The sequence below is a fragment of the Ambystoma mexicanum genome, chromosome 6p, assembly GCF_040938575.1.
Source record: "Ambystoma mexicanum isolate Mex_15411 chromosome 6p, UKY_AmexF1_1, whole genome shotgun sequence".
NCBI lineage: Eukaryota > Metazoa > Chordata > Amphibia > Caudata > Ambystomatidae > Ambystoma > Ambystoma mexicanum.
In genome coordinates, this window is record NC_090935.1 from 653,834,379 (window position 1) to 653,862,336 (window position 27,958).

General features: G+C 51.6%; 1 protein-coding gene across 4 annotated transcripts in view; it reads right to left on the reverse strand.

The window, feature by feature from the left end:
* The window catches only part of BDP1 (BDP1 general transcription factor IIIB subunit), a 2,223,165-nt gene that overhangs the window by 17,342 nt on the left and 2,177,865 nt on the right, over nt 1-27,958 (reverse strand). For all 4 annotated transcript variants that reach the window (XM_069627521.1, XM_069627519.1, XM_069627520.1 and 1 more), the window contains one exon: nt 14,681-14,936. In XM_069627521.1, the coding sequence (XP_069483622.1) occupies nt 14,681-14,936 (256 nt within the window). The remainder of the gene's footprint in view (nt 1-14,680; nt 14,937-27,958) is intronic.

A 27,958-nucleotide genomic window follows, 5' to 3' on the forward strand; every position in this document is an offset into this window, starting at 1 on the left:
GGTCTCGAGAGCGTAGAGGACCGGGACCTGGAGCGGGCATGGCTAGAGCGATCCACCTTGTCCGATCGGGACCTCGAAGGCTCCGGATGATCGCGGCGACCGTCCGAGCCTGAAGGTGTGCGAGCAGTGGCCCTAGCGCGTTCCCTGCCGGCTTCTCTCAAAGGCGCGGATGGAACGGAGCCCTGCGATTCAAAAATCGCCATCATCTCCTTACGAAATGCATCCCATTCCGCAGGCGAGGAATGCTTGTTGGGACAAGCAACCCGCCGTCTGGCGGAGTCTTCGGATGAGGACGGGGAAGGCGACCGGTGACAGCGCTTCCACGAGTGCCTCGAAGAGGCAGAGGAATGGCAGGAACCACTCCGGGACCGAGACCCCCCCTGGATTTACACCGATGTCGCAGAGAGTCGCCCCGCGAATCGTCGGTCGAAAGCCCAGCGGATTTCGACTTTCGGGTTTGGAAACCCTACCTACAGATAGCTTCTTCTTCCGCTCCCGCAAGGCCTTTGACGTTAACGACTGGCAATCGTCACAGTCATCGGTGGCGTGGTCCTCGCCGAGGCACCAGAGGCAGACGTCGTGCGGGTCCGTAAGTGACATCTTGGAACCGCAGTGCCGACACTTCTTGAATCCCGACACTTCTTGAATCCCGACCGCGGGGTAGAAGAAGACGAAGACATGTTATCTTCACAAAAAACCAAGGTCGAAGAACCAATAGAATCAGAAGAACCGAGGTGCGCTGAGATCTCCGAAGCGAACACGTTTGCGGAAAGAACAGAACTGAGGCTACGGGTGTCGTGCGTCCTACTTATAACATCTGGTGACTTCGGCTCGACAGAGGCCCGCAAGGACAGCGTATCGACGTCATCGACGCAGGAGCCGAAAATTTTCCGAAGCAGCACAGCTGTGGTGATTACCTGTCATAGATGTGGAATACATTGGAGGAACCAATCACTCGAATCCCCCTGCACGGGACATCAACAAATCATGTCTGGAGCTGGTCTCATGAACCCAGGAGTGGAAAGTATAGTCACGCTCTCCCTGTGCTGCCTCTGCCAACCATCCACAAGATTGAAAGCCCTGCATATCTCCTGCACCTGTAAACTTGCCTTCGGAACAGAACTCCATCCCAGATCTATCCAGAAGGTCCATTACTGTATTTAGATCCCCACTCCACGCTATGGTGGCGTCCTGACACCCCCTCAGCTGAACCATCACCCAGTCAAATGCATAATCTTTTATCCACATTTGGCCTGTATGAATTCACCAATACCACCATCGCCCTCCTCTGGGATGCCACATACCACCAGGGCTCTCCCCTCATCATTCCTCGCCACCGAGACCAGGTGAAACCTAACCCCCTTGCCTATTAGGATGGCCACACCCTTCGTATAGGATGTGAAATACCACTGGCAGCCCCAATGGGAACCCCACCTGTGTTCCGAGGAGGGAGTAAGGTGAGTCTCCTGAAGGAAGGCCACCTCCACCCAGTGTCTACGGAGGTAGTGCAACCTTCCTGACCTTGGAGGGGCGATTCTCCCCCCTAATATTCCATGTGCCTACCCGAAAGGCCATTCTCACTCACCTGCAACCAATCGGCAGAGCCGGGCTCCCCAATACCACTTACGTAGCCGCAGCAGGTTCTTATTAGCCAGCAAGCCGCTGGGCAGGAATCAACTCTCAATAAACAGAAAAACAGTGAATCACCAGGCTAACAATTGGACTCCTGACAAACAACAATACAAACCCTGCAATTGAGCTTCTACCACATGCTCCTTCCAGCCTTTCCTGCAGCTCCTCCTCCATCCAAACCCGCTCCCAGCCATCATCCCCATACAAGGAGATGATCAGTGTGTGGGTTCCATGTGATAATGTCCCCACAAAAAGGGCATGTGGCAAAAAAGTTGCAGAAAAAAGGCAGTGGTTTGCGGGACATTAACACTGAACCGGCGGGGGACACCCCTGCAACGCCCATTTAAAAATGCTGTTCCCCCCCGCTCCGCTTACAAATGGTGACCATTTATATAGTCGCCACAGACTTGTCCCAGCGACTATATGTATTGCGACCATTTGTATGAGTGTAATATTACCGGATACCAGCTTGTGTGGCACTAGCATCAGCCCCATCTGAATGTGCCTCTCCCGTAGATTCGCTGCAAGTGCCTCCATCGCTAGAGCGAAAAGGAGTAGGGAAAGCAGAGCGCTCTGCCACGTCCCCCTCCCATAGCGAAGCTTTCGGATCATGCACGCCTCACCACAGTTCTCGTTGACTTGTCAGTGGGGAAACCAGCGTTATAAAGTGAGCACCAAGCCTGGGTTTTTGAAGCACTGCAAATAAAAATGGGCACTCGACGGAGTCAAATGCCTTTTTTTGCATCTAAAAAAACAGCGACCACCCGTGACTCCTGCTCAAGTTCTGAGAAGCCCCCAAAAAATGTTGTAGCCCAAACGCTGTATTCCTCCCGGGAATAAACCCGGCCTGATCCGCCAGCACCAGGCTTGGCATCAGGGGGAGCAGCGAATGGCAAGCACCTTAGTGAAGATATTGTTGTCTACGTTAATTAAGGAGATTGGCCGGTACGATGCGCAGTCCTCGGTCGGTTTCCCCTTCTTATCTAGAAGCACAATATATGCCTCACGTAGCGAGGAGGGCTTGGTCCTGGAAGCAAACAACTTTGCGTACACCCGCAGGAGAACGGGAGCATATGCCTGATAGAATTCCCCAGACAGCCCGTCAGAACCCGGGGACTTGTATCCCGGGAGCTCATTGATGACCGGTAGGATATCTTCCAGCGACAATTCCCCCCCTCGCCCCCGCCTCACAAGACACCAACAAATAATCAAGCCTGGAGCTGGTCTTGTGAACCCAACAGTGGAAAGTATAGTCCCGTTCATCCAAGTGCTGCCTCTGCCAACCATCCACAAGATTGTAAGCTCTGCATATCTCCTGCACTTGTAAACTTGCCATGGGCACAGAACCCCGGCCCGTCCCAGATCTATCCAATAGAAGGTCCATTACTGTATTTAGAGGCACCCCCGCCCCCCGGCACTAAGGTGGCATCCTGACACCCCGCCAGCTGAATCATCACCCAGTCAAAAGCATTACCGTTATCCACATTTGGCCCGTATACATTCTCCAATACCACCATCACACACCACCACCTCTGCATTGTACACAAGGCCTTCTGGGGCCTCAATACCTCCAACGCTCTCTTCCTACATGTCTTCCTTCTCGAGCTCTTCACTCATCCACCTCCAACTCCCTCAGGGTCAGTTGTTTCTCCAAGCAACGAGTTGGTGGTAGATCTTTCTTCGGCTGGGTCCTCCCCCTCTGGAACAGCCTCCCTGAAACTTGAGGAGAACCATTTCTGATTCCGGAACCACCTCAAGACCTTCCTCTTTGCTTCTGTTTTCTCTCCTCCTCTCCCCTGCTGAACTGACTGAAACTGCACTTTTCACCTGCTACCCTCTGATCTCAGGCCCAGGCATCCCCCCTGCCAGCTGCACATCTGCACTGCCTCCCTGGCAACCCCCTGCACTTGGGGGCTGTTTCTGTATCCCTAGAGTCGACACCAGCTCTTGAAACTTGATGTCTGCACTTACCCCTGCACTTGCCACAAGCTGGCCACACTTTTACCTGTTTGTTTATTTATTTATTTATTCTTACTGTTGATCCTACGTATTGCACTGCCCCCTCTCCTTTCCACTTCCCCCTGCACTTTCCCTTTCCCCCCTCCTCTGCACTTGTGCGATCTCAATGTCACCTGGCCTAGTAAGATTGTTGTCTTTGTTTTCCCTCTGTTCCCTCTCCCTTGCCTCATCGTGCCTTGAAACACTTATGGATAGGCGTGTTATAAATGCCATATCATAGCACCCCCTCCAGGACGCCACATACCAGCAGGGCCCTCGCCTCGTCATCCCTCGCCACAAGACCAGACGAAAAGTAAGCCCCCTTGGGTATTAGGATGGCCACACCCCTCACGTAGGAGAAATACCGGTGGCAGCCCCAATGGATACCCCACCTGTGTTCGGAGGAGTGAGTAAGGTGGGTCTCCTGAAGGAAGGCCACCTCCACCCAGTGTCTACGGAGGTACTGTGCAACCTTCCTGACCTTGGAGGGGCGATTCTCCCCCCCTAATATTCCATGTGCCTACCAGAAAGGCCATTCTCACTCACCGGCACCCAATCGCCAGAGCCAGGCTCCCAAAACCACTTATGTAGACGCAACAGGTTCTTATCAGCCGGCGACCCGCTGGGCAGGAATCGAACTCCCAACGAACAGAACAGTGAATCACCAGCCTGAGAATTGGACTCCTGACAAACAACAATACAAATTCCGCAATTGCGCTCCCCTCCCACTCCTTACCCCAGCCTATTGCTGCAGCTGCTCCTTCATCCAAACACACTCCCAGCCCCCCACAAAACATATTTCTAAGGCAGCCCGACCTGACGGATAGAAATGCCAGTGTCACATAGCCAGCTGTTAGATATCTTATCTGCACCCCACTCCGGCCACAAGCAACGCCGACCATCTTCCAGACCAGACACCCTATGCTCCACCTCGTCCAGGCGGTCGCTGTGCTTGTCCAGCCAGTGCTGAAACAGATCCAGACCATGAGGCCCCCCCCACCCCCTAAGGTCCAGGAGTATCTCCCTAATACCCACCTGGGGTAGCCCCCCCAGTGGACTCCTCCATGGGCTCTGGCTCCCCCACCTAGCACTGAGTCCGGGGGAGTCCTAGAGGAAGGGCCCCCCTCGAATGTAAACTGGATCTGCAATTAGTCGGTTTTTCTCATGGCAGGACCTGTGGGCCCGGCAGCTCCCTCTCACAGGAACAAGCAGGGGAAGGAGTAAAGGCACAGAGCTCAATAAGGCCGGCAGAGAAAGACAGCCAGGGGGTTGACCGCGGGTTCAAGCTATGTCTCACCGTTGTGGTTCCACCGTGGGCCTCACCAACTCCAGACCCCTAGGCCTGCACATCCACTCAGGGCCTCACAGCACCCTATACCACTCTGCACTGCAGTCCTCCAGGTCATTTCAGCGAGGGGGTGAACTCGGGAGAACCAATATGTACACCACTCACCATCAGACAAGGGGATAGCAGACACAGCCCAGATCGGCACCCCCACACAGTCCAAGGCTCCTGTCTCCTTGCACCCCCAGAATCCAGCCACTCCTGGACACGCTCCAACCAGGCCTCGCTCCAGCCAGATGTAGGTGGCGGCCACTTCTTTCCACCAGGGACTGCCACCAGAGAAGAGCCGCCGCAGGAGGAGGTTTGGCGGAGTCGGTGGGGGCTACAGGGGGCATGGGCACCACTTCATTGGGGCCACCAAGCCACTCGCTGCTCCATTGGCCACTCCGGGACACCCCCCCACCTTCAGACCTGTCCTCGACCTCACTATAGGCCGTCCACGCTGTCCTCTGTGGGTTGAGGGGACCCCCACTGCTCGCCCACCCAAGGGAACCAACCGAGGCTGCACCAGACCCAGATCCACTGCCAGGCCGCCCGGGGACTCAGAGTATGCGGTAGGCGCCCATTGCAATCAGCGGCCCAAGTTGGTCCAGGGGATGTGTGCCGCTGGCTCACCAGACCCCTTGGGTGCTGGGATCGGGCTCCAGACTGCCTCTGCCTCCAGGCCACCGCAGCTGCACACAAAGGCTCTGCCCCTCAGCGGTTGCACTCCGATGCACCCCTCCGGGAGTCCTCCTCCAGGCCACTGCTCCCCCCCCCCCCCCAGCACACAGCCAGGCTCCACCAGCACACCCAGTCCACCCCGGCTGGGGAGCCGGGTGTAGATTGCTTGGCGCAGTCGTGGAGCGCCGTCCCGCACCACCAGCTGTTTTTGCACCAAGGGAGCCGGGCTCAAAGTCTGCTCACCTATTACATCTCCTAGTACCACAGCAGCCGCCTTGTTCCGGGATAGCCGTCAGGCAAGTCGCACAGGTTTCACCATGGCTTGAGAGGTGCACAGTTCGGGCTGGTCACCCTCTCCGCACACCTACCGCACCAACAAAATACACTGGGCTTCCTCCAAAGCTGCTATTTAACAGGATTTATTAGAGCCGACACACAGAGCTCAGCGAGGGATTGCCATCCTGGACGAGCTCTGTAGCACCATCAATCGTGACTGGTTCTTCTTTGTGGGAGTGTGTGGAGTTGTGTGCCGTGGGAGCAAAGGTGTACCTTGCTATTCCGTTTATCTTACAGAGGAGACAAGAGTGATCTGCTGATGCACTCAAAGGGAAGCCAGATTGGGTGGGTGGGTGCTGTGCTTTCCCCTACCATATCATGATAAATCACAAAACTCCCTGAAATGGTAGCACGGCCAGTCACAGCCAATGCGTGACAAGATGGGTTAAAGGTCTGGAGGCCAAAACCAAGAGAAGTGCTTTGTGAAGAGGCCTAAGCTCGGTATCGTGCAACAGCAAGATGCAATCCCACAATGCATACAATACAGTGCGTAATGAGTATTTCATACAAATTAATTGGTCAGGGAGCAGGTGACAGCACAGGGGAGGATTAAAGAGTCAATGTGTGTGGGGCAGTGTCAGGAGAGGAAAGCGCGGGGATAGAGGATTCCGTGTCAGAGTCCGAGTTCACAGTAGACATGTAACTGCGAAAATTCAGCCAAATATCCCTTGGCCTCGAGTGTGGATGCTGCAATGCACCCCAGGACTCCTCAGTGTCTGACGCCCAAGTGACCATCCCGAGCCACTGTGTGTGCATGGGTGCTCTAGGCTGGAGCCAGGTCCTCAGAATGCAGCGCACAGCTAGCAGCATGCAAAGCCCAGCAAGCTTCCTAGAGTCTCGCCCCAACTGGGAAAAGTCATGGAACAGGCATCGTAAAGGAGAAGGGTCTATTATATGGTCCAGTATAATAGATAATGTGGAACATATTTCTACCAGAATTGTGATAGGTGGGAACAAGACCAGATCATATGAATGTATGACGCTTGCTCGGAGCCACATCTGGGGCAGTTGGAGGGAAGGTCATTGAACATATGGTGTAACCTGCTCAGAGTATGATGATATCTGTGCAACACCTTAAATTGTATTCATTTAAACCAGGAATTGAAGGAAACATTATGGCTGCGTGCACACATCCGGGACCAGCGCGCGTCTGACATTTCCACCCCGAGATCCTCTTCCGACCTGTGTTTCAGCTTAGTAAAAGAGGGAACAGCCCTGGTCTGCAGTAGAGTATAGCGCCTAGACACCTTCCCCTTCGAGGAGTCGAAGGAGCATAGCTTAGCTATTATGGGTCCGTCAGGTGGCACCGTAGGGAAATTAGGATATTTAGTTTTGAGATTTTTCCAGAGAGAGGAGTACTGCAGCCAAGCCGATGGTTTCCGTTTAAGGGAGGGCGGAAGATCTGACCATTCAAGGAAGTTACCCTGTATATAAACATCTTGCAGTGCCAAGAAGCCTGCGTCGGCCCATCGGGTCACGATGGATTGTGAGACGCGTGGAACTTCTGGTAGGAAATTCCAGAGCCGGAGGTCTCCGTGAAAGGGGTGGGGTGTGTCCAACAGCTTCCATAGTTTAGCGAGGGCCAGGGATATGCTAGCTACTGTGTCTGCTGACCCAGGTTCAGCCGGGGTGGGTTTTAGAATGAGGGAGCAAATTTCACGGTCACTGACCACCAGTTTCTCCAGCCGAACGTGGGGTGAGGGGGTCCGATGTGTTAAACCAGTGGGACATGAATTGGGATTGTGCAACCAACCAGTATCTGAGGAAGTCCAGAGCGCCGAAGCCTCCACATTCCATGGGGGTGGTTAATGTTGTTAGTTTGAGTAGGACTGCCCCGGAGTGCCACAGAAAGGTATTGATTGTATGGTGTAGCGTCCGGAAGAAGTCGTCTCCCGGCCAAATGGGAAGATCAATGAAGCAATATGGGAGCTGGGGTAAAACCACCATCTTAAGTATGCCTATTCGGCCTGCTAATGAGATAGGGAGCTTGGCCCAGCTTGTAGTTTTAGTTGCTAGGTTTGTGAGATACTTTAGGTAGTTGTCCTTACGTAGCATCTCCTCGCCTGCCGGGAGACCACCACCCCAAGGTAAGTGAACTTGGATTGGGACCATGTGAATCCCATTAGGTCAGAAGGGGGTTGCGTATGCTTGGTGAGCGGGAACAGGACAGATTTAGAGCAGTTCACCTTCAGTCCGGAAATGTGTCCGAACCGGACCACATCCTCCAGAATCAGGGCAAGGTTGGTATCTGGAGAGCGGATATACAGTAGGGTGTCGTCGGCGTATAGGGAGACTATATCGGACTGGCCCGCCGTTCACAAACCTCTATGGGCATGTGATTCACACATGTCTGCAAATGGTTCCATGGCTATAGCGAGTATCAGTGGGGAGAAGGGACAGCCCTGTCGCATTCCTCTGGCTATCTGGAAGGGCGAGGAGTATCTGTCCTCTGTGCGGACTCTGGACGATGGATTCGTGTAGAGTAGTTTAATCCAGGATCGGAAGTTGGGGCCGAATTTGCATTTCTCTAGGACTCGCCATAGGTATTCCCATGATACAGAGTCGAAGGCTTTTTGCATATCGAAGGTGGCTGCCACTGCCTGCACATTTGGGCCGATTCTACTGATCACATTAAATAGGCGCCTAAGATTAAGGGAAGTGGTGCGGCCTGGTACGAACCCTGCTTGATCCGGGTGAATGATGTGGGTGATAAATGAGGCCAGGCGCCTAGCCAGTAGTTTGGCATAGATTTTGACATCACAGTTGATTAATGACAGAGGTCGGTACGAGCCGCACTGGGTAGGGGGCTTGCCAGGCTTGAGTGATACTGTTATCATTGCTTACCGGAGCGTGGGGGGAGGGGGGGAGTGTGCCAACTTCACAAGCCTCCTCCCATAAAGCCAATAGGTGTGGGACCAGAAGGGATTTAAATCTTTTATAGAGTTTGATGGGGAGGCCGTCCGGACCAGGGGCCTTGCCAGAAGCCAGCGAGTCTATGGCTTCTAAGAGTTCTTCAGGAGCGAACGGGTTCTCGAGGGAAGTGTCGGCGGAGAGGGCAGAGAGAGGGAGGTTATCTAAATAGGAGTCGATCTCACCATCCGCTTTCGAGTACAGGGAACTGTACAACATGAGGAATTCTGAGTTAATGTCTTGTGGTGAAGTAGCCAGTGTTCCGTCGGGTCTCTCTATCGCAGGTATATTAGGGGCGCCAAATTCTCGGCGTATCAGTCTGGCCAACATACGGCCTGGTCGTTCTCCCTCCCCGTATCTACTTACAAGATGGGGGCCGTCCAGAAATGTAACCTCCCGCCCGGCTAGGCTTCGGAATTTGTCCAGCTCCGAGCCCAACAGCGCTAGTATTTCAGGGGATTTATCGAGAGCATATTGAGCCTCAAGAGCGACAAGGGCCGACTCAGTGCTTGTGATGTCTGTACGGTTCTCTTTCAGGATTCCACTACACTTGGAGATAGCGACGACTCTGACATATGCCTTGAAGGATTCCCAGAGGGTGGCTTGTGATGACAGAGTTAGTATTGATTTCAAAGAATTCCTCAATGGAGGATTCCAGTTCAGAGCTAAAAACTGGATCAAGTAGGGAATGTGAGCTCATTTTCCACCACCTAGCTCTGTCACAGTCTGTGCCCCAATTTAAGGAGATGACCACTGGCGAGTGGTTGGATAGAGTGCGAGGGAGAATTGATAGTTGTGATGGGGATCTAATCAGTATGTCCGATATAAGCCACCTGTCTATCCTGGAATGGTAGTCTTGTACAGAGGAGTAGAAGGAGTATGCGCGTGAGTCGGGGTACATGAGTCGCCATACATCCACAATCGATAAGCGAGGGAGCGTTGTCAAGATGGAGCGGGCTGCTTTGGAGAGCTGGCGGGGTCTGAAGCCCGATCTATGAAGGTTGACATCTAGTATAGTGTTAAAATCACCCCTCCCGTACGATGGGGATAAGGTGAAACCCTTCTAACACAGAGGCCAGGTGTAGGTAAAAATCAGGGTCATCGATGTTTGGGCCGTAGATGTTTAATATAGCACCTCTTGATTTTGTAACGTGCCAAGGGTTAGTACATATCTTCCCTCTGGGTCTACCCGTGAGTGAGCGCACTTAAACTTCAGGCTTCTGTGTATCAGAGTCAGCACACCACAGCTCTGGGTGGAATAATTGGTGTAATATCTCTGGGGTCCCCATCGTTTTGCAAATTTCTCAATTTGTTCAGAGCGGGCATGGGTCTCTTCTAAGCATAGGACTTTGATGCCGTGGCGTTCAGCATATAGCTGTATCTGTCACATCTTTTTATGGTTACCCAGACCTCTTACATTCCAGCTCATGAACGTTAGGTTATTATCTGACATTTGTATGGTGAGGTTGGTTGTAATCTAATCTACGGCGGGGTGGCAGCCAAGGTTGATCCGACCTGGGTGGACTCATTACTTTGCCAATATAACCGTACCCCAGTATCGCAACATACGTGGCATCTCTCGTGGTCAAGTCTTTTTTAACATAACTCCCCCTCCTCCCACCCACATTCCTCCCCCCACCCACATTCCTCCCCCAACCAGAGGAATGAAAACCCAACATAACCTCAACAACCACCAGATCAATGGCATCAACGCCTGGGGGACTGAGAGCTGGCCTGGCAGTACTACTCCGGACTGGGAGAGTATAAGGATCTTGGTATTCCTAAACACAGTGAACCTGTGTGACCAATGAGGACCACGTAATAGAGGATCAGTAGAACACATAAGAAGCAAAACCGATTGCTGATGTATCCTTGCAAAGCATAGCTGCAACCACCATGCACAAGACTATATAGAGGCCTGTTACTAGTAAAGGATTAATTGGAAACAACAGTGCAAAATACAGTGACACCTCAGTGGTGGGGAATCAGCCAGAGAAATGTATATTAATAAATTTCTAAGCTTCTTCCGGTATTGTGAAAAAGAATGTTTGATTCGAATGTTCAATTCTGAGCTTTGCAGGAAATGGCATCGAGTATTTGACCCCCAAGTCTCGGAGTCTCTTTTTCACAGCCATGAAGGTTTTGCGCTCCTGCTGCACAGCAACGGAAAAATCTGGGTATAGATTAATCCTTGCTGCCCCAAGAAGCAGCTCCCCCTTAGCCCTAGCCGCTCTTAGGAGGGCATTGCGGTCCCGAAAATTTAGGATTCTGGCTATGATGCGATGTGGAGGCGTGCCCGGTCTGGGCTTCACGGTTAGGGTACGGTGGGGCTCTTTCAACTGCGAATTGCAGGGAAGAGTTTCGGCGTATCCAGGAGTGTTAGAAGAATGCGTTCCACCAAGTCCTCCATGGGCTCATTCATATTGTCCTCAGGAATTCCGACAATACGCAGGTTATTTCGTCTAGAGCGAGATTCAAGATCGTCATTCTTTCTTTCAACTGCTAGCACCCGACTGGAGAGCATGGAGACCGCAGCCCGCAGGGAGCCCAAGTCATCCTCAGCGGCCCCCACCCTTGTTTCGATCTCGGCCACACGGCCATCTGTCTTCTCAATATGAGCTTTTATGGAGGAGATAGTGCCATTCATGTCATTGAGTTTGGTGTGTAATGTGGTGAACCCCTCACGTATATACTCCAGCATCTTCTGCAAGTCATCCGGTGCCGGAGAGGCCGAGGCGGTGGGTGTCTCCTCCAGGGTCTCGACCGCCGGTTTGGCCGGTGTTTTTGCAAACATATTGAGCGAACTCTTCTTTTTCCCTGCTCCAGCTCCTTTGGTCATGGTGTCATTGCAGGAAGGGTCCCAGGAGTATGGGTGACCCTGGGTGGTCAGAGATATTGGAGTTCTGATTATAACGATTGTTGCAGTGGGAGTATCTGAAAAGCTAATTGTACGGATCTGTCTTAAACTGAACTGTGTCGGATTCTGCTGGTCGGGCTACGATCTCAACACCTTTTGGGACTTGTAAGTGTGTCCAGCAGCAGTTATTTCCTAGCTCTGACCCTCTACGGGTTCGCTCCAGGTGACGGCGTCACAATTCAGTTGGTCTGCATCTGTAAGAGTGGTGGCGGGGACCACTTAGAGGATGTACAGCGAGGAGGGCGTTTACCAGGGTGGCGGTTTAGGGGTCCAGCCGCGTGCAGGAAGGGTGCTGGTGGTCAGTTCTGGACCATACCAATGGTTGGGGCCCCGTGGAATGAACAATGTATCTCAGCGCTGTTTAAGGCTCATTAAGTTGTCCCAGCAGAGTTCATATCCCTGCTTTGTCCGCCTGTGAATGCCTCGGATTCTGGTGTACCAGTTTCATCAATTCATTGTTGACCCAGTAGCAGTGGGGGGTCGTTCAGAGGGGGGTACAGCCCCCAATTGCCTATTTAAGGTGGCGTCCACGGGGCCAGCCGTGTGCTGCCCGGGTGCCGGGGGTGTGGACAGGCCAGTACCACGGACTGGGCCCATGCCGCAATCGCCGTGCCTTCATTACCAGGGCTGGGATGGGCTACATGTGATGGGGGGCCTAGCGTAGTACCACCCGGGGAGGCCAACCACAATGTCCATGTAAATAAATGGGGGAAGAGGGGAAGGGGGGGAAGGGGGGGAAAGACCCCTCAGTTCAAGAAAAATCCAGTATTCGAGGGCCGGAATCGCCCCCTGCAGAGTGCCAGGGCCGAGAGTGTCCCCCGGTGTCTTGGATCAGGCTTGCAGACCACCACTATCCTCCGCAATGCAGGTGCGACCCGCAGGGGGCCCCACTCCTCCCCTTGGGGCTCTTACTGTGTCCTGTGTTCTTGAGGCGTGGGTCCGCGGAGGCGGGCAGCAGGGGGGCCAGGCACCCAGCGTACCAGTGCAGGGCCAACGGAGGAGCCACAGTCCCACCGTGATGCCTCTGCCCCCGAAGCGGGGGGATCCACTGTGTGAGGATCACTTTTTTGGGCCGGTGGGGGGGGCCCCCCCAGCGGACCTCAGGTCGACCCGCTCTGTAGTTCCTGGGTTCCCCAATCCGGCACAGCACAGGGAGATGCAGAGAGCACCCAGTCCAAAGGTGGCCGCCTGGCGTGTTTTCGGGGCCGAGACACCCCTCCCCCACGAAGGCCCGGGAGCGCCACGGTGCACAGAAGATGAAGGGGCCGCAGGAGTGGGAGCCGCCGCACGGGGCGAGCCAGGAGCACACAGCGCTGGTTCTCACTGTAGCCGTCTCTTCGCTCTCAGGGGGTTTTCCTTCCTGCAAGTCGGTGGGAGTGTGGTAAAGGGGTTCCCACAGAGGCCAAAGCGAGAAGGGAAGGATCTGCTGCGTGAATTAGGTTATTTTAGTAACTAAGCGTTCTCCCAGTCCGGAGCTCGGCAATCAGGCAGCCATCTCCGTGCCGCGCAACGGCGCCCCCCCCCCCTTCGATCCTTTATCTGTCACATATTGAATGCTACCCGTAACAAGGGATTTAGGGGTGGCCATCCAGCCCCGTAAATAAGCCCCCTTCACACTGGAGAAGACCTGGAGGGACACGTGGAAAATTCATTGTGATCTCAGGTGCTGAACTACTAAAGTATACCACTTCAAGCCTTAATACTGGAAGCCTCAAAGGGCACACTTATTGCATTCAACTTCAATGATTTAAATTACCTGAAATGTGACGGACTAAGCACGGGCAGACTGTCCAAAAAGATCCTAATGCTCCTAGCTATAAGGGGACTAGGGATTTTGATTTTACATCCATCACAGAAGCTTAGACTCGTTTTTAGGCCTGCAGTAGTTGTGTGCAAGGCGAGGGACCCTTGCCAGTTTCAGGGGCGATCTCCCATCAATCCCAATTATCATAACAGTCAAAGCTCAGGGACTGTAGTCACTGAATATTTATCACCTCAACATCCAAACCATTTTTAACAATCTTCTGAAATGGAATAAGGAATTGGTTCAGGATTGCAGAGATGAACAAACGAATGATTGCACATATACAGCTTGTACTTATCCTACTTGGGTTCTCTTGTTGCTGTAGATTTCTACAAGCTGGCCATCTGGGGGAAAAGAACATTCCTAGTAGAGAAGTATGACGGACATTCAGGGACACTGAAAGAGAGTAAGACAGCCAGGAGGATTCAAATATTTGGTGGAAAATGTGAGAAACTACTGGCCTCATCACGAAAAATAAGGAATCTAGAATACCGGTGCAACCTCTTCAAAATAAGCAGTAAAGATTATAGTTGAGGTGTCACTATAGCCAATGTTTATTATTAGGAAGTGTATGACTCATTCTGCAGGGGATTCCATTGGCCATGGGGAAGGCCCATCCACATATGTGAAAAGTTCCTCATCAATATGAGGAATGAGGTGAATTTGCTGCACTGCATAATTGATCAAATAAAGGAACATGGACGACACTTGGGACTTTACCTCAAATAGTGAAGTCTGTGCTACATCCAAAATCCACACTCCTCCAGGGATGTACGCCAAGTACAGAGGTAAAAACATGGACACTAAACTTATGCACTACTCGCCTTCACACAATGTGATTCATCAACTTCCAATACATCAAATACTTGAAAATGCTGCCAGTCAAATGCAGTTTTTAAAACATTCTTGTTGAGCCGATATTCAAGACTTGTTCCTACAAATTCCATCTTCTGCAAAACAGTGCACAAGAGGTCTTGCAGTCAAATTGTACAGCACCAACCTGTAGGAAAGTTGTTTTCACATTCCATTCACATCACTTGTTACAAAACATATGGCAGAATGATTGTCAACGTACCACAGACGGAGGACAACTTGTGCTTCCATGTCCTCTGGTGTCACCCATACTAGCTGCGCCATTTGTTGATTCCGCATGGCATGGCTCTTGGACTTCAATGGTGTTTTTACGCAATGGAAGCTTTTTCAGGCCATGTTCTTGAGCTGTAGTATGACACTGTTCAACTCTGCTGTGAGCGCTTTTGATAACAAGATCATTCTCCAAGTCTGGTTTCTTGCAAATTAAAGGTAAAAATCCCAGAGGTTTTCGTGCAGGCCTATTCAGTGGAAAATGTTTAAAGAACAAAACTAAATGTTTTAACAGTGAATCTGTGTTAAAGCACATATGGTATGCCGTATATTGTGAAAAGGCACACAAAGTATTAATTCCATCAAGCTACACACAAAATCTTCACTCATTGTTAATTTTAGAGGCAGAACTGACTTGGGTTAATGTTGGTGGATTTTATGTCATGACTGGTGGTTTGTTATTATGCATTCTTCTTCAATTACTCATCAGCACAAGAAAAAACAGTTTTAAAATATTTTGAAATAAAACATGAAATGAAGGTCATTAATGAGCGGGGGTCATAACCGCGAGATCAACCAATCACCATAGGTCACAACACTTAAAAGGCTGTTCAATCAATCATTCTTTGTTTGCCTTGCAGCTTTTCACAGCAGATAAGTACTGTGCGTTAACACAATTGCGATTATTCTTTACTGTGGGAATTGTTTGAAATGCGGTATTCAGTTGTATCCTATTGTGCACATGGATCCGTTTAGTGCCCATTTTCCCTAATGTCATCCACAACATGTGCCCGTTCACATTGCCAGGAAGTTCTGCTCACATAAGACACTCCAGTGCAAGCTGGCTGTTCTAGGGGTCTCCATTGCTGCAATGCGGTTTTTCGCTTCGGTGCGAGCAGTGTTGTGCCCATGCTCCGTTTCACAGGCTCCCCACTCTTCCTCATGCATTTGATGTACCTACCTTTTTACTCCAGAACCTGCACCCCCTTTTCCCAGAAGCACAGGCTGCTTGCCGCAGCATCTAGGGACAAGTCTTGATGCTAGGTAGTCAAGACTGGGCAAACTGTATGTACAGTATGCTGCAGTAGTTTAAGTCCGCAATCTTTCCATTATCTTGTGGAGAAACGATGGTTCCTCACACCGAAAAGACTAGGGGTTGAGCATGCCTTGAATTTACTGCCTGCTCAGTGATTTGCTATGGTCCCTTCAAGGGACAGCAACATATTTATGTTCATGTTTCCTTTTGTTTGCAAGGAATGCAGCCTGAAGGTATGGCAGCCTCGTTCTCTAAAGGACATTGCAGTCTTCAAACCAGCCCCGCTTGTATACATTCCAATGTGGCTTTGTTATGTTTTAGGAAGTATTTTAAGAACTTCTCCTACCTGGGGGTTCTGAGATGCCAACCGCGTAGATGAGCAAAGGCTTTTTACACATAGTATTACTAACGGCTCTCTGAGTAACGTAAGCTAAGGAGATCAGGTGTTTGGTATGTAGGTACAATTAACAACACTAAAAGCTAGTCAAATAAAAGAGGTCAACACAGATGACAGAAATGTACAGCAATCTGTCCATCCAGAAACACACAGCCAAGAAGGCCCAAATAGTCGGACGCAGAATCTCTACGCTTTGAAAAATCAAACCTTCATCCCTCTGGAGGAGTTCCGGACCTTAGTGCAGGCTCTTGTGGTCTTACACAGCAATGGAGAAAATGCTCTCCAGACAGGGCGCCCAGCTGCTCATTTGGCTCGCCTTAAAGTAGTCCACCACGCTGCAGCAAGTCTTATTACAGGAGCATGGAAATTTGACTGAATTACCTGCATCCTATGCAAACTACATTGGCTTCCACTCAGAGCCAGGATACTGTTCAAGACTGCATGCATCATCTACAATGCAGTCACGAGTAGCACATCAGCGTACATGTCGTCTAAGCTCCATATATCTGGTAGCACACGCTCTATACGCAGCAAATCGACCAACCAGCTCAAATCACAACTCGTCCGCAAAGAGAGGACACGTAAACAATCCTTCTCTTGTCATTCACCCAACCACTGGAACTATCTCCGTGTCAGCTCGGAATGACCCCACAATTCTCCAATTTTGCAAATCTCTCAAAACATGGCTCTTTCAACAAAACCTGATCAATGACTAATTCCAATGGACACATACCGATGCACATGCCTCACAGTACTGCACTACTTCTAAAATATGCCAGCCCAAAAGCTGGCTACCCACTCTCTGTACAGGGCTCCTCGGCTCTCGAGCTAGGTCAGTGCTTTAAACAATAAAATAAAATTTAAAAAAGAAAATGAATACAAACATAGGTAAATCAGGTAAAACCCGAGAATAATAAACCGTGCACACACTGATATATACTGTGACAAGGCTAGTACGCTGATCTTGTCAAGAGGGAATGAGAAGCCCATTTAGCTGGGGTGGGAGGCCTACCAGGGAGAAATCCAGAGCCAATCCTGTCGATGAGGTGGACGGTGAGAGTGCGCCAATTCCTGCCCCCATGCCAGTCTGTTTTTGAGCAGTTCATCTGTCCACCTGTATCTCCTGCTATACCTCATATAGCCCTATATCCCTATATCTGAAGCTTGCCAATCTTGCCCGAGTTTTCCTAGTGAACACTATCTTGAAAGAAATGAGAATCAGCCAAGCAAAATCCTGCATCAAAAGAATCATGCCACCCACAAGGAAACCGCAACTCTACCAACCATGGAGCTGTTTCCCAGACTCTGGCTGCTGGCAACAGAGAAGAAAGAGCAATTTAGCAGTACCATCCATGAACGAGAATACCAGGCGCTGCTGCAAGAACAAGGCACCAAGCCTTTAATTCCAACAGCAAACCCATTACAGCACCAGAGCTAAAGCCGCAAAATTATATAACACACCTGTAGGGCAGCAAGAAACAAAGCCCCTGGAAATTAACTTGAACAGTCAGCTTCCCCAGCCACCATTGCCGTTTTGTGGCAAATCCACTCCGAGGAAGTGGGTAGGACATAGCACTCTATTTATAACATTTAGCACATACACCATGTCCTGGGAGGGGAAGACAGGGCTAGATTGGCCAGGGCAAAGGCCCAACCCAGACAGGATGAGGGGGCTATTTGGGTGAGGTCAGAGCAGGAGAGCGTGTATGACCAAGAGACCAGAAGGGGAGAGGAAGAGCGTTGGAGTGTGGAAGCGTTTTCAAGAGCAGGTGAGAATTGGCTAGAGAGTGGAAATGGTACCATAGTGCAATTCTCCGAGTTTGCCAAGGAACAAGTTACTTGCCTGTAACTATTGTTCTCCAACATGGAGCCTACTTTTAGACAAAATACAACAAAAAAAAACATATAGACATTGCTTCCCATCAAGACACACCATCTCTCCCGGTATTGAACATACCGTAATTTACTTTCAAACCCCTCTATATTAAAGAAGTTGAATCAATTATACTCAAACCATCAAATTTCCAGGGTGACACCTGCCCTGCCTCACTCATTAAAGAGGCCGCCGTGGAACTTGCCCCATTCATTACTACATTCATCAATGCCTCCTTTAACACAAACACTGTCCCTAATAATCTTAAAGACGCCTGGGTACTCCCACTACTAAAAAAAACCTCCCTCGACCCTAATAACCCATCTAATTACAGACCGATCACCACAGTCCCATTCTTGCTGAAAATTCTGGATCGCGCAGCATACCTCCAGATACAACACCTGGAATCTAAATCTACTAGGACTAAGACAGTCAGGCTTCAGACCAAGACATGGGACTGAGACGGCACTCATTGATCTGAAATCCCAAATACAGATCTTAAAAGACAAAGGCAAATCAGCCTTACTTCTGCTACTTGACCTCTCTGCAGCCTTTGACCCTCAGCGGGGTAATCTTCTGCAACCGGCACCATGTAGCAAAACGCTTCCCTTGTGACCCTAGCACTTCAAAGTAGACGACGCCCTGGCGAGGATCTCTATGCAGTCCGCAGGCAACTCGTATCCACCGAACTCGGGCTGCAGGAGCCAGGCCTTCAGGTTCAGCAACCCTGGGTTGTGATGCAGGATTGCACCTCCTTCACTGTTGAGAAGTTCCAGAACTACCGGCAGCTTGGGTGATGCTGACAGACTGAGAAGGTCCGGATACCAAAGTTGCTTCGGCCACGCCGGGGCGATGAGTATCATCCTGCATTGACACTATCTGAGTGTGTTGATGACTTGTAGCAGGAGAGGCCAGGGAGGAAACACATACAGAAACAGACCTTCCCATGGAAAGGAGAACGCGCCCCCCATGCTCCTTGGTTGGTGGAATATGCTGGCAAACTTCTGGCATTTGGAGTTTGCCACGGTCACAAACAAATCTATGTGGGGCCTGCCCCACTTGACGAAGATGCGGTCCATCTCTTCCTGCTGAAGTTCACACTTGTGGCAGGAGTGCAACTCCCTGCTGAGGGAAGTCAATGATGATGTTCTTGACTCCTGCTAGGTGAAGAGGAACATCTCATGGCCGAAAGCCCAGTGCCACAAGTCCTGTGCTTCCTTGGAGAGCGCTGGGGACAGAGTGCCCCCCTGTTTCCTGATGTAGAACATTGTGGTGGTGTTGTCCTTTAAGATCCTCACTAAATTGCCCTTCAGAGGCGGAAGGAACGATTTGAGGACCCAGAACACTGCTCGTAGCTCCAGGACGTTGATATGGAGGTTCTTCTCCTCCGGCAGCCACAGGACTCCGGCGTGTAGACGTCCAGTGTGGGCTCCCCAACCTTCCAGGGAAGCATCCGTGGTGACCGTCTCCTGGTATGGGGGGTTTTGGAACCCTTTGCCCCAAGCGATGACCACCTAATCACCCGAGGGAACTCCTCGTCGAGCGGGATCTTGTCCTCGAGGCTTCCGGACACCTGTATCCAGCGAGCATCCAGGAACTCCTGAAGAGCTCTCATCTGTATCCTGAAGAGCTCTCATCTGTAACCTGCAGAGCTGGATGAGGTAGATGCATGATGACATCCTGCTAAGCAATGACTCGATGGTCCGCACCGTGGCAGTCTTCATCGACAACAGCCGCTGCACCTTCCCTTGAATTGCCGCTATCCTCTCTTCCGAGGGCGACGGCATGCAGGACACCGTATTGAGTCTGGCTCCTAGGAACAGCATTTTATGCGATGGTGTCAAGCAGGACACATGTGATAGTTGATGGAGAATCCTAGATCCGTCAGTAGCTGGACGATCACCTCTGTGTGTTGAACGCCCAACTCACCCTCTCTTCCGAGGGCGACGGCAGGCAGGACACCGTATTGAGTCTGGCTCCTAGGAACAGCATTTTCTGCGATGGTGTCAAGCAGGACATGTGATAGTTGATGGAGAATCCTAGATCCGTCAGTAGCTAGACGATCACCTCTGTGTGTTCAACGCCCAACTCGTGCGAGTGAGCCAGTCGTTGAGATACGGGTATACATGTATACCCCGTAGACGCAAATGGGCCGCCACTGGTTGCAGACACTTCGCGAACACTCCGGGGGCTGACTTCAAGCCAAAAGGTAGGGCCTTGAATTGGTAGTACTGTCCCTGCACTACAGAGCATAAAGACTTTCAATGTTTCCTGTGAATGGGGACGTGGAAGTAGGCGTCCTCCAGGCCCAGCGACGTCAAGCAATCCAATTTTTCCAGTTGGCCGAGCACGTGTTGCAACGTGACCATCCTGAATTTTTGGGACTTGAGGTATTTGTTCAGCCGCCAGATGTCCAGAATGAGCATCCAGCCCAGCCTTCTTTCTGAACAAAAAGTTTCTGAAATAGACTCCAGAGTCCTGGAGTCGATGGGGAACCAGCTCCATCGCCCCTTTTTGCTGCATGGCCCGTACCTCCTCCAAGAGCGCAGGGATGTGCTGCGCCTGACGGGCCACCGGAGGGATCCGCAGACACCTGTGCTGAAACTCCAGGGTATGCCCTTGCGCGGGTGTCCAGCACCCATCTGTCAGTGGTGATCTTTTCCCACTCGCTGACGAACCTACTCAGCCGGCCTCCCACCGGGGTGCATAGGCGGGGCCTCAACATCCTGGTTGGTTCAGGCTGGCTTCAGCGCCAGCATCCTGCCCTGCGGGCAAAGGCAACGCTGTCCCGCACCACGGTAGGTCTGGGAACGGCTTCTGTAGGCTTCCTGAGTCGTGTATCTGGAAGGCTGATGGTACGAAGAGGAGAAACATTTGGAAGACATGGCTCTTTGCTCTGTAGGAGCAAAAAGATGAGCGGTGCTGCTGAAGGGTGCCCAGCAAACGGGCCGTTTCCGTATCCGCCTTGATGGCTTGTAGGGACTCGTCAACGAGCTTCCCGAAAAGGTCATCTCCATCGAAAGGCATGTCCAGTACCTTGTCTGAACCTCAAGGCGAAAATTTGTGGCCTTCATCCAGCCCGGCGTTGAAGGCAGACTCTATTCCCCATCTACCAGAACCGTGTATCGGCAACGTCCAGCGCCACTGTGATGGCGTGATCAGACACTACCTCCCCTTCCTGGAAGAGAGCCATTGCCTCCATCTTGTCATCGGGGAGGAACTACAAAATTGGGCCCAGCTTGTACCACAGCTCCCTGTTGTACCTGGCTAGGATTGCCAGTGCGCTGGCCGGCTCGATGATGGACGCCGCGGTGTAAATCACCTTCCTTCCCATGGCGTCCATCTTCTTCCCCTCGCTGTCCGGAGGGTCTTAAGACAACGAGGACAGGTTAGACAACAGTTTCCTCACAGCCGCCGAAACCACTGAATCCGGCAATGGTTGCGACCTCAGGCACTTGGGTGCGGATTCCAGCAACCAGTGTTTCTTCTCCAGCCTACCCGTTTGGCCTGAGCTGTGCAAGGGTTCTTCAGGAAGACCAGGCCCTCCTCCCAAACGTCATCCAGAACTGGAACTGACATGAGTGTCTTCCTCTTCGCCTCACGCCTCTGGTACAAGAAACCCTCCTTCCTGGTTTCTTCGGGAACAAGCTGAAACAACGCTGAAGCTCTGGCGATCATGGAATGGAACGACCCCCACCTCATCCGGTGGGGACGCCCTAGGCTGCGGAGGCCCACCACCCATTGCGACGATATCCTCGTCATCTGCCGTTGTCGTGGCCGTATCTGTCCCCATATCAGTGTCTGAGTAGACTGGGGAGAGAGGTATAATAAACAAGTGATCCAAAAAGCTGTATAAGGTAAATTCCAAACTGAATCCTGAATTTCAATTCTTACTCACATTTGGTATCGAAAGATATCCTACTTTGGTTACCCTTGGGGCAAAGAGCTCAATCAGTAAGAAGTAAATAAGAAAGACTAAAGCTAGTGTTAACAATAAATACTGTATTGTATTTAAATGAACTACATTGAATATTTGAAAGAAATACACAGTCAATAATAGTTTTGACAAAGAGAAAATAATAAAATTACATGAATTAGTTGAACAAAATAAGTGATTGAAAACAGAAATGCAGAACCCTAAAAATCAACAATAGGAATACAAAGTGATGAATAAATTCATTGCCATAATTCAAAATGATGCAAATAATGAAAAAGCCAATCAATGAAAAGACAAAAAACAAACCAAATGCAAAATAATAAATAAATGCATTTTAACAATAGTATCAATTAGCAGGTCTAATTCAGAGGGCCTGACGCAGATGTGGAGGCTGAAATGGGGGTGTCGGATGACGCTTCTTCGCAGGCGGTTGATCGAGGGCCTGGCGGACCATTGGAACCGGGCCCTGTGGCATCCTCTTCTACGACACCAAGGTGTGGCGGGTCAACAGGATGTCCAGAGATACATCCCTCGACTGAGCTGGTGTGATCGGAACACTAGGCTGGCGCCATCGTCGTCCTCTTCCACGTCCTCGTGGACCGTGTGTAAGGACTCCAGGTCCTTGTCGTCCGTGGATGAAACTTCCATGGTTTGGGCCACGGCCTGGGACTGATCCGGGGCCTCCTTGCACCTCAACCCTGGTTGAGACGGTGTTCCCTTCTACGGCGTGCCAGCAAACTTTGCCAAAGTCACTGCAGTGGTTTCGTACCTCAGGGGAGCTGCTGTGGTTACCTTTCCAGGATCAGCCCCCCTTAGCCTTCGTGAGAGCAGCCACCACTATCTCCATTGCCGACGAAGACTTATCCTGTGCTGCTTGATCCTTTATGGGCAGTTCGGCTTTCTCCTCTGTCCGCGGCTTCTCGGGCTTGTCCCGCAGTTTAGCCAGGTTGGAAGATTTTCTCTTAGAGGAGGAGCTTGATTGCCGGCTGGCAATGGAGGCAGAGGGTGATGTCGATCGCACCGTGTCCACCGCGGGACCGGCTTCCTCAGTGACCCTGGTGGACCCAGACTTGCGGTTCTTGGCCTTGTCTTGGACCCCCACGGATGAGGCGCCCTCAAAGGACTTAGAAGACCGCTCCTCGGACCGGCCGGTCCTGGGTGAGGCATGACCCTGCTCGGAGCACGGGGCAGAGGCCTTGGAGTTCAGCCATGCATTGCAGGTGATTGTCCTCAACAAATACATTCCGTAGCACGCACTTGGTGCAGGACTTGAAGAGGGATCTTCCTTCTCCTCCATCATGGTCGGAGGACGTGAAGTAGGCCCAATGGCCTTCTGGAATCTTTGACGATCTTTGCCCTTGAGGGGGCGCTGAAATTCCCCGACCACGGATACCCGCTGTCGGCAGATGTAGAAAGGAGCACACAGGCTATTTCGAAAGAAAAATAGGACCTTTTTCCATTGAAAATACTAATAAACGTAGAAGTAGCTCACAGAGCAAACTCAAGGACTCCCAACACTGAAGCATGTGGTAAAAATCTGAAGATGGCTGCCAGAGGAGAGGTTTAGGGAAAGGACTGTCATTGGATGGGAGCAGTATGACCCAGAGGACAGTGATAAGTTTAAAGGAGAAATACAGTTTGTACGTTTACTGAGGATTCCCAGCCTGACACCAGGGAATATTCATAAGCATGTGAATCCATGCCAGACCCCATGCTGGAGAAGTAGGATAGACCTTATGAGTTCTGCCTGTTAGAAAGCAGGTCTATTTGTGGAGTTCCTGAATGTACAATAATATCCCTTCGGCTCCCAATCATTATGCAAATGATAGACGGCTTGACCCGTTGGCGCTTGGGTTGATCACATCTTGGACATAATGAGCTACTGTTCCAATGGTCCAATACCAGATCTAGACATATAGAGCTGGGGTGAGAGCCTCTCTGTTTGTTCAAATAAAATGTGACAGTGATGAACTCTGTATGATCCTGAAGTACCTTGTCTCACAGAAAGGGAAGAAAAGCTTGTGGGGCTAGAAAAAATGCCTTTTCTGCCAAAACACTTATGTGATGTTTAATTCTCCAACCTGAACCACAAGAGGGTGCCCCCCCCACACCTGACCTCAGAGCTATACCTTTGTTTGACACCATAGATGACTGAGCTTAAAGAGTAATTATAAGTTACTCGCCTTAGTCCACTTTCCTCCATACTGCATACTGCATGGGCGTCCCTTCCAAGGGAAAGGAGACGGAACCTTATTCACCAGAAAAAACCTTCTTCCCCTTTAAATTTAGAGGCGCGCAGGGATGCGGCCCAGGGAGCATGCGCTGCCCTGACAACGCCCTCCGGTGCCACACCTCGGTCCCCATTGACGCGTCAACAATAGATTTAACATTGCCTAATGACACCAGTATTATTAGGGGGAGGTTGGTGGGACATATTAAAGCAAAGTGGACTAAGGACTAAGAGTACGTTAGTCACTACGGTAAGCAACTTATAATTACTCTTCCCTCCTGTCCCCTTTCCTCCATACTGCATGGGCGATTACAATTTAATATAGCCCCAGGGTGGAGAGGAGACCCTCCTTAAGCAAATAGGTTCCCGAGAACCGCCTGTCCGAAAGCCGCATCAGATCTAGAGCCGGCATCCAAACAGTAATGCTTGCAGAAAGCCGAGAGAGTGGCCCAAGTGGCCGTCCTGCTTATGACTTGCCAAGGGATATGGCGCTGGAATGCGATGGCCGATGCCTTGGCCCCGACTGCGTGGGCATGCATGTTGGCTGGGAGCAGCTTGTGCTGGCCCTCATACGCTTCTTTGATGGCAGAGACCATCCAGCGGGATATGGAAGCCTTCGAGGCCTGATAGCCTGGTCTTGAGCCTTCGAAAGTGGCAAAGAAGGCGTCCGATTGGCAGAAGCCCTTGGTCTTGACCAAGTAGAATTTCAGGGCACGCCTGACATCCAGGCAGTGCAGCACTGTCTGGGCTTTGTTCTTGGGGTCGGGAAAAGACGTCGGAAGGACTGTTTCCTTGTTCAAGTGGAAAGCAGACGGCACCTTGGGCAGAAATGCTGGGTGTGTCCGCAGGACTACTTTGTCCTTGTGAAAGGTAGTATATGGTTCCGAGGCGACCAGCGCCTGGATTTCACGGACTCTACAAGCCGAGGTGAGGCCGACTAGTAAGTCCGGCTTGATGGTGACCAGCCTGATGTTCGGGGACGCCATTGGCTCAAATGGTTTGTGCGCCAGGGCGCCCAAGACCATGTTAAGGTCCCACACAGGGGACGGGCGGGTAGAGCCCTGCAAGTCCCGTCAGATGTTTCTTGACAATAGGATTTGAGGAGGAGAAGATGCCTTCCTCCGAGTTCCTGTAAGCTCCGATGGCTGCAAGGTATGTACGGCAGGTGTCAACCTGAACGCCAGAGTGGGCGAGGTGCGCCAAGGAGATCACGTCGTCCAAAGTGCACGCCAGGGGATCGATTTCCTTGGAGTCTGCCCAGTGGCAGAATCTGGTCTATTTGCTTTTGTACTGGGCCTTGGTAGTCTTGCTCCTAGCGCCCTGTATGATCTCCAGATTAGCCTGTGAGAGGCTGAGGTGCCGCGGAGTTACCTGCTCAGGTAACACGCTGTAAGGGCTAGTTTCTGTGGCGTGGGGTGGATGACTCTGCCCCCCTGCTGTGCCAGAAGATGTGCTGGGCCCGTCGGGAGGTGAATCAGGGGCATCTCCGAGAGGCTGAGCAGCTCCGAAAACCATGGCCTGGACGGCCACCGTGGAGCTATTAGAATGATGAGTAGTTGGCGAGACTCCTTGATTTTGCAAATTACTCTGTGAATCAGCGGCGTGGGCGGAAAGGCGTAGGCCTTCATGCCGTTCCACTGGAGAAGAAATGTGTTGCCCAGGGAGCTGGGGCCATGTCCCTGCCAGGAGGTGAACTGAGGGCACTTCTTTTTGTGCCAGGTGGCAAAGAGATCCACCTGGGGATGAACCCACCTGCTGAAGATCTCCTGACTAACGAGGTTGTTTAGCTGCCACTTGTAATTGCCCGCTCCCAGCCTGCTGAGCCTGTCCGCTTCTAGGTTGGATCCTCCCGAGAGGTGGACTGCCGTGAGGTAGCTGTCGTTTTCCAGGGCCCACTCCCACATGCCGATTGGCAGTCTTCAGAGGGGGGGGATCTGGTGCCTCCCTGCTTGTTGACATAGTACATGCTGGTCAAGTTGTCCGCCTGGATGAGGACAACCGTGCCCCTGAGAAGTGGTAGGAATGCCCTGAGCGCTAGCCTGATGGCGTTCAGCTCTAGCCAATTGATGTGGTATTGCTGCTCCTGTCAAGTCCAGGTGCCGTGGACAGAGATCATCCAGGGTGGCTCCCTAGCTCTTGAGCGAGGAATCCGTGGTGACGGTGGCCTGCGCAGTGGGCGGCCGGAACTGCTTGCCCGTCCGTAGGTTGCAGTCTCTGGACCACCAAGTTAGGTCCGGGTGGAGAGATGGAGGAACGTTGATCATCTCCGATTGAGAGCCCTGCTCTTGGTTCCATGAGGCCACGAAGTGCAGCTGAATCCTCCTCATCCTTAGTCTCGTGTGCGGGACGGCTAATGGGACCACTGCCAATAGACCCAGGAGATGTTGGTACCACCATGCCGAGGTCCCTTCTCTGCTGAGGAAATGGGTGGTGGTCCTCTTGATGGGCGAGATTTTGTCCTCGGACGGAAATACCTTCTCGGAGCACGTGTCCCAGATGAGGACCAAGAATGTCAGTTTCAATAGGCAGCAGCTGCGACTTCTTGAGATTGAGAGAGAAGCCTAGATCTTGCAGTGTGTTCATAAGAGCATGGGAAGAGTGGCGAACCACTTCCGGAGATGTACCCCTGATGAGCCAGTCGTCGAGGTATTGGTAGATGTGGAGGCCGTGCGCTCTGAGGAGGGCTGCCACTGTATTCATGAGTCCAGTAAAGACCCTGGGGGCCGAGTTGAGGCCAAAAGGAAGGACCTTGTATTGAAAATGGTAGCCCATGATCCTGAAGCGTAGGAAAGAACGATGGGGCTGCCAAATCGGGCCGTGTAGGTAAGCGTGCTTCAGATCCAGGGAGCACATCCAGTCTCCCTTGTCCAATGTCTCTGCTATAAAAGCTGGTGCAACCATCTTGAATATTTGCAGGGGTAAGGAGAGGTTGAGGGTGGAAAGGTGCAGCACAACGCTCAGGCCCGCCTGTTTCTTCTTGTGAATGGCGAAAATCCTGGAGTAAAAGCCAAAGCCTCGCTACGAAGCTGGGACTTCCTCCACTGCCTGGCTCTCTACGAGCAACCGGATCGCCGCCAAAAGAGTTGCTGTCCCAACCTGTGGGAGTGGAGGGGAGGAGGGAGGAGAGGCTGGAATAGGGAGGCGGTGCCCCGTGGATACTACGGAGAGGATCCAGGGGTCCGCGAATTTCTGGCACCAGAAATGTGCATGGAGAGCAAGCCTGCCCCCCACTGGACACACGTGGACCCGAAGGGGCGTGTCATGCCTTCTTTCCCCCAGAGGCTGTCGCGGAGGAGGGGTGTTAGGGAGAATTCTCCTTCTAGGGCTAATTTCCCTCACCTAGTGAGTCCCCCAGCAGCTTTGCTGGATTTGTGGAGTTTATTTTTCCATCGGGTAAGAGTGTACATCTTTTTTTTTCACTCTTACATGTGTTTTGGCCTATGTGTTTTACTTATTGTGTGATCTTTGGCACTGGAGCACACCACTCCAGGTGCCCCTGTTCTTGTACGGGTTACACAGCACCTTTAATGTAGTAACCCAGGGCTGTCTTTTAGACTTTCCTCTGACTCCATTTCGCTGGGGCTGACTACTGTCCCCCAGAGAAAGGTAAAGTTGCCATTTACTTTACATAGTCATTTTTACCACAGACCCAGTACACCCCATCTTACATGGAGTACTGGAAAGGGCCAATCGGTACCCCTTTTCTGTCTGTACCTCCCTGACCATTGTTTTGCTCTTAACATTTGGACTTGGCTGGTGGCAGTGGTATCTACCCTAACTTTTCTACTGTGATTATA